Consider the following 12,193-nt stretch of genomic DNA (forward strand, 5'->3'; position numbering starts at 1 on the left):
AGAAGTCTGTTTTTCAGGTTGTACCCTCAGCCTCCACAGCAGACACAATCTCACTTGATGCCAGAGTATTTTCTCTTGACTTTCTGTCGGTTCTCACAGATTCCCTGGTAGGGGGTGGGGGCACAAAATGAGGGGGCCTAAGGAGTTCCTGCCTCCTCCGGATCTGGAAGGGGACTGGGCACACCCGGACAAGCATGGAGATGCAGCAGTGGAGAACTGGCTGCAATGGACCATGAGGATCCATGGTGTAGATCCACTACGTAGGTGATTTTCATAGAAAACAAGGTGGTCCCTCGTGTGGCCTTGCAGCTTCCCTCTTCCCACACCCACCTGGCCAATATCCCAGAGAGCCGCCTCCCCTCTGCTCACATTGGGCCAAGCCCTGACCTCTCACCCTCCCTGTTGTCACCTTCGTCTCCTTTGCCAGCCACGCCCACCGCTCACTTAACCCTCCATTGGCCCGAGCCTGACCCGCCAGGCCCCACTGGGCCACAGGAGCGTCCTCTCCTCAGGCGATAACCATGCCACTCCGATGCCCACAGTGGCCTGCCGCCCGCCCCCGGCTGGAAAGCTCGGCCTCGGGGCTCCTGAGCCTGGGCACCGGCCGGGTAGGAGCAGCCGAGGCTCTCACGGGCCTGCTGCTGGCTCCCGGAGCCCGCGCCGCCGACCCCCTCTTCCCCGCGGCCGGTGACCCGGCGAGGCGCCCCTGCCCTCGGGGCCTAGGAGACCCCCTTCCCCCCAGGGCTGTGATGCGGGGAAGGTAAACCCACTGCCCGCGATCGCGGCCTGCAGCTTATCCCGCGGGTCGGATCAGGTGGCGGGAGAGGGGCTGTGCCCGTCGGGGCGGAGGGGAGGGTCGCCATCCCCCGGCCGGTGCGAGAGGCCACAGGCCGTCAGAGCCTCGCTCAGCCCCCGCTTTTGGGGTCCGTGGGCGCTACCCAGGAGGCTTCCCGGGGCCATTTCTGAGGAAGGAGCCGGGTTTCCACGGCCTTTTCCCCGGGCCGGTGGCGCTCGGGAGGAGCCTGGGGAGCCTCTGCTCGCCCGGAAGTCGGCGAGGCGCGCGCTGATGACGTCACGTCGCGGGCGCGCTCGGACCCTGGGCTGGGTGGCCGGGTGACGGGCACTGCCTCCAGCCCCGGTCCTCGTTTTTCACCAACAGAGCCCCCCGCCTCGCCTACAACCCCCCAACACCCAGCCGTTCTCCGAATTACTGAGGGCGCCTGCCCCGATGACCTACTGCCGGCGCCGGCCTGGCCCCTCCTCTCCGCCCCGCCCCACCCGGAGGTGCCGGTGTCCCAAGGCCGGCCAGCCCGCTCTTCCCTAGGCCGTTACCCAGCGCCGTTCCCCTCCCTCACCATTTCCCTCACCTCCCCCCCCCTTTACCTGTAATTAATGCCCTCAGGCCCCGCCCGGCCCCCTGTGTGCTCAGACCTCAGCTCCCAGAGGGCAGAGCCTGCCTGTGGCTCACCTTCCTCCTCCACAGTCCCAGGCTCAGTGCGGGAAGGGAAGGAAGGACTTCCAGCTGTGTCTTTTCCGCCCCCTGTAGCTTCCGCTCCAGGGTCCCCCGCCTCAGCCATGGGAAAGGAGATGGTGCCAGGGGCCAAGAGGGCCCCCTCGGCCTCTCTCCGCTGCTGACCCCTCCCCACGCTGCCTGCCTGGCCAGCTCCAGTCCAGGCACCTGTTGCCATCCATGGGCTTATGTAGGGCACAGTGGCCTTGCCACACCCCCATGGAGGAGGAGGTGCAGGGTCACCCTGTTGAGTCCCCCACTGTGGGAGTCTGTCATTTCCACCCAAGAGGAGTGGGGGCTGGGTGGGGGCTGCCTACAGGAGGCAACAGTGAGCACGGGCTGCACAACTGGACATGGGACCGCCTGGACAGACCTTGCCTCCTCTCTGCCAGCCCCATTTCTCAGATGGGCAAACCCAGGCACACACGAAGCACCCACCTGGGAGCCCTGGGAGCCCAGGCTTGCACAGGCCCACCCAGTCCCACCTGGTGAGAGGTGGATGGAGGTAAGGGGGGAGCAGGGGAGCAGGAAGCATTAATCAGCTGTCAGCTAGTGGATCAAAGAATGTGCCCCTTCAGGGTCCTCAACAAACATGCCCCTTAGGGAAAGATGGAGAGTCTGCAGGCGGGGGCTCTGTGCTGGTGTCTGTCATCTTCCCGCACCCCCAGTCTGAGACCTGCTTCCTGGCCATGTGTGACGGGGTGTGTGTGTGTATGCCTTGCCAAGAAGCCATCTTCGGGGGTAGGCTGACACCGAGTCACAACGGTGGAGTGGGGAGAGGAAGGTGTCCTTCCTCCTGTGGCCGGGAGAAGGGAGGGGTGTCTGGGCAAAGGGGCAAAGATATCCCTGATTTCCCGGGACGGCTGGCAGGGTTTGCCAAGGTTGGAGCCAAGAGCCAGGATTCACTCCCACCTGCTGGGCTGGGCCCACATATCAGCGCTGGCCTGACAGACCAATGGCGTTCATGCCTCCCTCCGGTCCTCAGGACGGCGCTTAGCCTGGTGACAGTGGGGGAAACCGAGGCCAGCCCCAGGGCCTGGACTGCAGAGGCCCCGTGGCTGCTCCGCTGAGGTGTCTACCTCCCATCCCCTGCGGACAATTGAGCGGCCAAAGTAGATTAGCCCGGGCGCTAATCCCCTCTAATGGCTTCAGAATCCCCAGCGCCCAGCGGCTAAGCCGGCCTTTCTCAGGCCTTTCTCCCAGGCCTGGGCCGGCCTCCCGGGCGGCTCCAGCCCCGGGCTGGGCGATGCTATCTCGCCCTGCCCGCCTGGCCGCTGGTCCGCACTAATCTCCAGCGCCCGCTCACTTTCTTCCCAGTCCCGCTGGAGATCGGGCTGATTGGCGTTTGATTAGGGCTGCCATCGAGGGCCTCTTTGTGAAATAGGTCCTAAATCCCCTAATTCCGTGATAAAGGAGGCATTAGCGGGCCGGCCGATTGCTGCAGAGAAAGGCACCGGGATGAAAGAAAGCAATCGGGGATCCTGATGGCATCGCTGGCGGCAGGCCGCAGGGGAAGGTGGGAGAGCCGGCCCAGGTGGGGGTGGAAGAAGAAGGAGGGAGGATGTCTCCGAGCACAGAGGGCATCCCTAGCTCCCCACCTCCATCCCATGTCCTCCTTCCACAGCCCTGAGCTGCACCCAGGACCCCTTTCCCACCTCCATCCTGGCTGCCATCTCAGCTGGGTGCTGAGGGACAACATGCACCCCACTCTCCTCTAGCCTCACTCCTGCATTTGCTGGGACTGAACCCCAAACCCACCTTGGACCTTGCTGGGCCTGCCTTTCTGTCCAAAGCCGGTGATCGTTCAGGACTAATCTGCACACCCATTCCTCCATGGGCCCTGAGGGTCCCCCACCCCGCCCCTCACAGGCCCCGCCCCTCCCTTTTGGCACTGACCCGCTCTGACCAGTCCGGGAAGCAGCTGGGCCTGCTCTTCAGTCTGGGAGACAGAAGTGATGGCAGCTAGCGTTGTCGGTGAGGGTGTGCGGATGGAGGAAGCCTGGGGTTTCCGGTGGAAGGCAGGTGGAGTAAGATGGGGGGCCCCTCTCTGGAGGCCACACTGAGCCCCAGGGCGGTTGAGAGGACCCAAGCAGGCTGCCAGCTGTGCAGGTTGGAGAAGCTGACTTGGAGCCTGGACAGCTGGGGAGAGGAGGTGGAGGCCCAATGGGGCAGATGGACAGAGGTGGCAGAGTGCTAGCACTGAGGGGCCACGAGGATGGACGGCTGATCCTCTTAGCCTGAGAGTTTGAAGCAGGGAAGCATCCTGATTGGATGTGTCTGCAGAGACCACTGCCTCTATGGCAGGCTCCCTCGGGAGGGGAAAGTGGCCAGGAGTGGGTCGGACGGGCCATGGTGGGGGCACAGGTGGCGGGCCTCGGTGGCTGGCACAGAGAAGGGGGCCGTGCCGGATGTGGACAAGAGAACCCCTGAGACTTGGGGGTGGGACGCAAGGGAAATAGCCAGACTGTTGGGGGCTGGAGGCTTAAGCAGCTCTGGGGCAGGCGAAGGCTTACCAAGGTGCGCAGGCGAGTGGGCGGACCGCTTTCCTGGGTAGACAGCTGTGCATTCACCAGGTGAACGGGAGTCTGGGTGTGTGTTCACGCAGGCTGGTAGGCGGGAAGGCGGGCCTTCCACGGAAGGGGAGAAGCAGACACTGGTGGGTGTTGCTTGGGGACTTAGCCAGACCCCTTCAGTGCTCAGTGCATCCGCCTGCTCCTCTGAGTGTTGGCAGCTCCTGGCGCAGGGCAGCTTCCATCTTGGAGCCCTGTCCTGGGCGAGGGAGCCGCTCACACGGACCCTCCGAAGCTGGAGGCAGAGCTCAGACAAGGACAGTGGAGCATGGGGCATAAAAGGTGGTTCCACTCTAGCCGGTTTGGCTCAGTGGATAGAGCATTGGCCCAAGGACCAAAAGGTTCCAGGTTCGATTCCCGGTCAGAGCACATGCCCAGGCTGAGGGCTTGATCCCCATTTGGGGTTGTGCAAGAAGGCAGCTTCTTAACGGTTCTCATCATTGATGTTTCTATCTCTCCCTCTCCCTTTCTCTCTGGAATCAATAAACATATTCTTAAAATTTCATATGGAAATTCAAGAGAACAAGAACAGTAAAACCAATGTTGAAAAGTAACAAAGTTGGGGAGTGCACACTTCCCTGTCTCCAAACTGACTGCAAGGCTACAGTGATCAAAACTGTAATACTGCCCTGACCGGTGTGGCTCAGTGGATAGAGCATCGGCCTATGGACTCAGGGGTCCCGGGTTTGATTCCGGTCAAGGGCATGTACCTTGGTTGCAGGCACATCCCCAGTGGGGAGTGTGCAAGAGGCAGCTGATCGATGTTTCTAACTCTCTCTATCCCTCTCCCTTCCTCTCTATAAAATATATTTTTTAAAAAAACCAAAAACTGTAGCACTGCCATAGGGGAGGCATATAGATCAATAATTAAGAATAAAGAAGTCCCTCTCATTTATGGTCAATTGACTTGCAATTCATTTATGGAGTGCAAAAACAATACAACAGGGAAAAGAATAATCTTTTTTAATTTTTATTATTTTTTTTAATCAATCTTTATTGTTCATATTATTACAAAGGTTCCTCATTTCTTCCCCCCTCCACCAGGTTCCCACCCCACCCTCCGCCCCCTTCCCATCCCCCATTGTCCTCATCCATAGGTGCACAGTTTATGTTCAGTCTCTTCCTCCCTCCCTTTCCCCATTAGTAAATCCCTTTTCAGATAGTAAATCAGTTACTCAGCATTTTCTCATATCAATAATACCTCCACATGCCCAATGATATACTTCACACAAAAGACATTTCCACATAGGTCAACCAGCCTCATCCAGGCCCCACCCAAAACACTCACAGATCAACCAAGAATAATCTTTAAAAAAAAAAAAAATATTTTATTGATATTTTACAGAGAGGAAGGGAGAGAGAGAGAGAGCTAGAAACGTCAATGAGAGAGAAACATCAACCAGCTGCCTCTTGCACACCCCCCACCGGGGATGTGCCCACAACCAATGTACATGCCCTGGACTGGAATCGGACCTAGGACCTTTCACTCCACAGACCGACGCTCTACCACTGAGCCAAACCGGTTTCGGCTCTTTTTTTTTTTTTTTTAACTAGAGGCCCCAAGCACAAATTAGTGCATCAGTTGAGTCCCTTGGCCTGGCCTGCGGGATCGGGCTGAAACCAGTTCTCAGGCATTCCCCGAGGGGTCTCGTATTGCTAAAGGGCACAGGCCAGGCTGAGGGACCCCACCAATGCATGGATCGGGGCTGGGGAGGAACACGGGAGGTTGGCCAGCCTGGGAGGGACCATGGGAGGGCTCCAGGGCCTGTCCAGCCCATCTAGCTCATTCCTGATCAGTGGACAGATCCCAGCAACAAGTTCACCTCCTGGTCAAAGCATCTTCCCCCTGGTGGTCAGTGCACAACATAGCAAGCAGTAGAGCAACCTTAGCATATCATTAGCATATTGAGCTTTGATTGGTTGAACAGCCAACTGGACGACCAGACACTTAGCATATTAGGCTTTCATTATATAGGATATATTTTATTGATTTTACAGAGAGGAGAGAGGCATAGAGTTAGAAACATTGATGCGAGAGAAACATTGATCAGCTGCCTCCTGCAAGCCCTCTACTGGGGATTGAGCCCGCAACCAAGGTACATGCCCTTAACCGGAATTGAACCTGGGACCTTTGTCTGAGGCTCTATCCACTGAGCCAAACTGGCCAGGGCAAGAATTATATATATATTATTGATTTTTTTACAGAGAGGAAGGGAGAGAGATAGTTAGAAACATTGATAAGAGAGAAACATCCATCAGCTGCCTCCTGCACACCCCCCACTGGGGATGTGCCCGCAACCAAGGCACATGCCCTTGACGGGAATCAAACCTGGGACCCTTCAGTCCACGAGCTGATTGATGCTCTACACTGAGCCAAACCGGTTAGGGCCATTAATTTTCTATTTCCTGCTCTCCTGCAGGTCACAAGGTTGCTCAATTCTTGCCGCTCTGACAAGGGTCTCCTTCCCTCCATGTTCCAATGGCATTTTCCTCACCTTCCTCTAGGACAGACACACTGTCAGCCTCGGCAGGTTCTCCCAGCTCCCACTCACTGCCCAGCCCCCAAACCAATGCCATGTGGTTCAGGGGAACCCAGGACAGAAGGCAGGGGATTTGGGGAGATAGCTAGCTCCTGCCCTCACCCCTATTTCCTTCGGGAGGCTCAGACTGGGCTCTGAAGCGATGGGAAGGTGGGGCCCAAGAGTGTGGTTGGGATCTTGGCTTTGCCCATGGTGCCAGGCCCCATTTGAGGTGGAGGCCCAGTAGCGATGGGGCTAGGAGGCTGTGCAGGTGGGGTGGGAACCCCAGCCTCCTCAGCTACAGGAGGAAGGGACCCAGCCCCGCTGGCGAGGCTCCAGGGTTGAGCGTAGACCTATGAACCAGGAGGTCCCGGGTTTGATTCCTGGTCAGGGCACATGCCCTGGTTGCAGCTTGATTCCCAGTGGGAGGTGTGCAGGAAGCAGCCCATTAATGATTCTCTCGTGGTGGGTGTTTCTGTCTCTCTCTTCCCCTGCCTTCCTCTCTGAAAACAATAAAAATAAAAATTTTAAAAAGAAAATAAAGCCGAAACCGGTTTGGCTCAGTGGATAGAGCCTCAGCCTGCGGACTGAAGGGTTCCGGTCAAGGGCATGTACATTGGTTGCAGGCACATCCCCGGTAGACGGTGTGCAGGAGGTGGCTGGTTGATGTTTCTCTCTCATCGATGTTTCTAGCTCTCTATCCCTCTCCCTTCCTCCGGGATGTGCCTGCAACCAATGCACATGCCCTTGACGGGAATCGAACCTGGGACCCTTCAGTCCGCAGACCAACGTTCTATCATCCACTGAGCCAAACCAGTTTTGGCAAAATATTTATATATATACATATATTAAAGTAAAATAAAATAAAGTAAAATAAAAAAGGAAGAGGGGACCCAGCGCCAGACTCCGGGGCGGCGGGAGGCAGAGGCTTCCTGCGGGTCCCATCCCCGCGGCTCGGCGAGCCCCCGCGCGCCGTGGCGGCGGGACAGCATCTCCCGCCACCGCTGTCGGGGATTAGCGAGCTCCGGCCACGCGGCGGGATTAGCCCGCGTGGACGCGGCGCCGGGCCCGGGGATTACCGCGCTCCCCCCGCCCCGACGGATATATACCCCGAGGCGGCGGCGGCGGCGGGCCGGCCGAGATGGCGGCGGCGGGGGGCGCGGCGAGCCGCGGGGGCCCCGGGCGGCCCTGCCCCTTCTCCATCGAGCACATCCTCTCCAGTCTGCCCGAGCGAAGCCCCCCGGCCCGGGCCGCCCGCCCGCCGCCGCCCGCCGGCCGCCCGAGCCCCGCGGAGCCCGGGGAGCCCGGGGCGCCCGAGGCCGCGCCCTGCGCCTGCTGCTGCTGCTGCGGCGTCCGGCGGCCCCCGGAGCCGGCCGCGCGGCTGGGTGAGTGGCCGAGGGGCGCGGGCGCGGGGGGCCGGGGTGACGGCGAGGTCGGTGCAGAGCGCGACGGACCCCGCCTCGGCCCCGCGCCTCACCTCGCCCTCGCCCCGCAGGCGCGCGGCTGCCGTGGCCGCTGAGGCTGGGGCCCCCGGCGCCCCCGCCCTTGGCCGCGCCGCCGGGGAGCTCGGGGGCCCTGTCCGCCCCCGGCGGCCCCGGCCCGCAGCGGCGCACGCGGCGCCACCGCACCATCTTCAGCGAGGAGCAGCTGCAGGCGCTGGAGGCGCTCTTCCTGCGGAACCAGTACCCCGACGTGGGCACGCGGGAGCGCCTGGCCGGCCGCATCCGCCTGCGCGAGGAGCGCGTGGAGGTGGGCCCCCTGCGGGGCCGCGGGCGGGGCCCTCCTCCTCCTCCTGGTTCCCGAGAGTCCGCCCCGGTGCAGGGGGCGGGGGCCCGGGACAGCCAGGGATGGGGCGGGGGGCCGGCGGGGACTGGCTCGGGTGGGGAAATAGTCCGGGAACTATTGTAGTTTTCCTTTTCTTTGTTTTAAACTTCGTGTTCCCCTGATGGTGAGTGAGGCGCGCCTTCCAGGTCCAGATATTGGGAAGCTCAGAAGACGCCCGAGCGGCAGGAGGGGCGCCCCGGGCGCCGCGGGGCGGAGTTGGGGGTGGGTAGGAATTGGGGAGGGATGGCTGGTCCGAGTGGGAAAGGGGCTCGAACCCGGACCGTGTCCGCAGCTCTGGTCCGCCCACACGCCCAGCGGGACTCCCACCTGTGGGCTCCTCCTCCCCAGGTTTGGTTCAAGAACCGCCGCGCCAAATGGCGACACCAGAAGCGGGCGTCCGCGGCTGCGAGGCTCCTGCCCGGAGCCAAGAAGCCACCCAAGGAGCAGTGCTGATGCGCCGCGAGCTGCTCCTCGGCTTGGCCTCGGGCGGCTCGTAGAGACGGCAGTCAGCCCTGCCCGGAAACGAGTGGGGGGAGGACCCCTGCCTCTTGCCGTCGGCACAGCGTCCTGGGTCCTGGAGGTAGTGCTCGAGGCGGGAGGATCGAGCCTTCTGGAGAGGACGCCGAGGACCCAGGTGCGATCTGCTGCCTCCTGGCCCGCGGGCTAGAGGCCTGGGGGGCAGGGGCACAGCAGGTCGGCTTCCTCACCCCTCCTCCCAGGTACGAACCCCCACTGTGGATAGGGGACCTAAAATCCTCTCTTTCCTGGCCCCCCTCCTCTCTGCACCCGGGGGGGTGACCCGGAACCTGGAGGCAGGGTGGGTGGTGTCTGTGCATCCCGGGGTTGCTGCCAGTTAGCTGGAAGATACTGCACGGGGTTCCATGTTCAGACCTTTCCTGTGAGCCTATTGCAACAATGAAAAACAAACAAGCAACTACAACTCCACAAAACACCCCGGCCAGTTTGGCTCAGTAGCTAGAGCGTTAGCCCTGGGACTGAAGAGGTTCGATGCCGGTGGAGGGTGGTAACCTCGGTTGCAGGCTCCAGACCTGGCCCTGGTCAGGAGGCAACCAATTGGCGTGTCTCTCTCACACCGATATTTCTCTCTCTCTCTCTCTCTCTCTCTCTCTCTCTCTCCCCCCTCCCTTCCACTCTCTAAAAATCCTCCGGTGAGGATAACCAACCAAACAAACAAACAAAAAGCAGTTGAGTCCTAAGTCTGCCCTGGCTCCACTCCCACACCCCGCCAGAACCTGTCCCTTCTCTCTCCTTCCCAGGGAGGGGGTGCCATCTTGTCTTGGGGAGCACAGTGAGTACTCAGTCCCTGCACCAGGGTGCCCCTCAGCAGAGCACACTGCCCTAGCAGTACTGGTCTGGCACCCTGGAGGCCTGCATTGGCCTCTCCTGCTGCTTCATAGGTAAGGGGGGGGGGGGGTTTCTTCGCTTCCTCCCTCAGGGGGCAGATTTCCATGTTGGGGTGTCTGCCTCCCGCAGCAATTTCTGCCACCCTGGAGGACAAGAGGAGGCTCAGTAGGGGAGACCTACCCACACACACATTGCCTTGAAAACATCTGCTTTCCCTTCCATCATCCTGCCCCCTCGCCGAAGGATAGTGTGGAAATATGACTTCAGCTCCCACGTAGACCCAAACAGTGGGCCCAAGGAACCTAACACCCACTCCTCTGGCTTGAGGACCTTGCTCTGCCCCCTCACAGGTCCTGGGGGGAGTTTGGGAGGAATATCTGGCAGGAGACACGGGTTACTTTCCATAAAAGTCACAGAAGGTTTGGCTCAGTGGATAGAGCGTCGGCCTGCGGACTTACAGGTCCTGAGTTTGATTCCAGTCAAGGGCATATGCCTTGGTGGCGGGCATATCCCCAGTGGGGAAGGTGGGGGTGTGGAAGGCAGCTGATCGGCGTTTCTCTCGCCATTGATGTTTCTGGCTCTCTATCCCTCTCCCTTCCTCTCTGTAAAAAAAAATCAATACAAATTTTAGAAAGAAAAAAAAAAAAGTCACAGAAGTCACGGCTGCAGCTCTTGGGACTGTCCAAGGCTGGCCAGCTCAGACGGCACCCAGAAGGCATGGTGTTCCCAGCCAGGGCTGCCCTCAAACTGCCGGTGCCGCCAAGATGGCAGCTGCTGCCTCTCCCCCCAGGATGCACACTCTGGCTGTCACCGGGCTCTCTTCCCTGAGTCCTGGACTTATGCTTGGCCACTGCACCGTCAGCCCGTGGAGCTCCCCTGCAGGCTGGGACACTCGCATCTCTCTGGGTTCCTGGACCTTTGCCCTCCTTGGCTGCGTGGTTATTTGTCTTTGTGCGGGGCAGCCAGGATGAGAGTTCCAGCTGCAAGGGACGGTGGCGGTGCTGCCCTTTCGGTTTTTCTCCTTTCTCTCCAGCGGCTCTCGGGCAGGCTCCCCTCCACAGCTGGCTGTTAACATTCTAGTAGGTATCCTTGAGCTGCGTCTCAGGCACCCTCCTCTCATCTCCATTCTCACCCTGGTCTCTCTCTCCCATTCTCAGCTGCCACATTTACATACCCAGCCCAGGCCCCTCCCCAGAACTAGATATTGATGGCCAAGTGTCCCTTTGACTCCTTTACCCGGAAGCCCACAGGCCCACCTTGTCCTCCAGAGGCGAACTCCGCCCCCGTACACACCAGGTGCATGAACCAAAGGGCAGGCGATTACCCTGCCCCCGCCTCTGCCTCTCCCTCGCCAACCAGACACAAGCCAACAGCAAGTCAGCATCTCAACTTCCAAAACAATCCCAGAACCTACCTTCTCCTCAGCATCAGTTGCACCAACCTATGAAAACCTCCATCATCTCTCACTTTGACCGATGCAGTCACCTTCAGTCTTGTCACCTCTATCTACGCTGGTTCCTTTTTAATTGATTCTGCATAAATCTGCAAGTCTGAACCTGCCTCTCCCCTGACTAAAGCGCTCCGAGGGCTTCCCATTGCCCCATGACCCACAAGGTTCCATCGATTGCAGCCTGGCCTGCCTCTCTGGCATCGTCTCACACCTCACTGCTCCTTGTACTCTGCATGTCCAAAGGTCTTCTCCCTCCTGCTGCTCTCTGCCCAGGCTTTTCCCTCTCCGCCTGATGAAAGCCTGTTCGTCATTTGGATCAACCCCTGCCCGGGAAAACTTCCCCTGACTTGGAGATTCCTCAACTACAAACTCTTTCCTTGCTCCTGTCAACTGCAGTTCTAAACTTGTTTGTGGGGTGACCTAACCAGAGTCTGTCTTCCTCATTGGACTGTTAGCTCTGTGAGGGCAGGAACCATCAACATGGAATCCCCAGTGAATAAAGGAATGACTGCTTATTGTACTAAATCATTTTGGGATAACACTTACTTTCTTGTTAATTTTCAACCTCCTTTTAATAAGTGACCAGGTCTGCAAAATGCTTAGGCAATTTTCTGGTCCACTTCAGTGAGAATTAACCCTCTTCTGGGGGCCCACTGGCATTTAAGGACCTGATATTTTTTAAAATTTTTCTTTTTTTCTTCCCCCATTTCCCTCTCCCCCCACCCCCAAGTACCTGAACATTTTTAACCAGATATTTCTATATTGACCTATCATATTTTGCTTTCTTTTTTCTTTTCTTAGATAGCTATCAAGAAAGAATTGTCTTAGCCGAAACCGGTTTGACTCAGTGGATAGAGTGTTGGCCTGTGGACTGAAAGGTCCCAGGTTTGATTCCGGTCAGGGGCATGTGCCTTGGTTGCGGGAGCATCCCCCCAGGGTGGGGGGTGCAGGAGGC

General features: G+C 59.2%; 1 protein-coding gene and 1 long non-coding RNA gene across 2 annotated transcripts; both read left to right on the forward strand.

The window, feature by feature from the left end:
* The first annotated feature begins 7,532 nt into the window (after positions 1 to 7,532).
* Positions 7,533 to 8,991, forward strand: GSC2 (goosecoid homeobox 2). Its single transcript, XM_036449568.2, has 3 exons — positions 7,533 to 7,984; positions 8,095 to 8,348; positions 8,772 to 8,991. The coding sequence occupies exons 1-3, from the start codon at positions 7,741 to 7,743 to the stop codon at positions 8,874 to 8,876; spliced, it is 603 nt and encodes a 200-aa protein (XP_036305461.1). The 5' UTR covers positions 7,533 to 7,740; the 3' UTR covers positions 8,877 to 8,991.
* Positions 8,992 to 9,195: 204 nt separating this feature from the next.
* On the forward strand, positions 9,196 to 11,763 carry LOC118725599. Its single transcript, XR_004990049.2, has 2 exons — positions 9,196 to 10,207; positions 10,446 to 11,763. It is a non-coding gene; the product is annotated as an uncharacterized LOC118725599 (long non-coding RNA).
* The last annotated feature ends 430 nt before the right edge of the window (positions 11,764 to 12,193 follow it).

Source organism: Pipistrellus kuhlii, unplaced genomic scaffold, assembly GCF_014108245.1.
Source record: "Pipistrellus kuhlii isolate mPipKuh1 unplaced genomic scaffold, mPipKuh1.p scaffold_m20_p_20, whole genome shotgun sequence".
NCBI classification, from domain to species: domain Eukaryota; kingdom Metazoa; phylum Chordata; class Mammalia; order Chiroptera; family Vespertilionidae; genus Pipistrellus; species Pipistrellus kuhlii.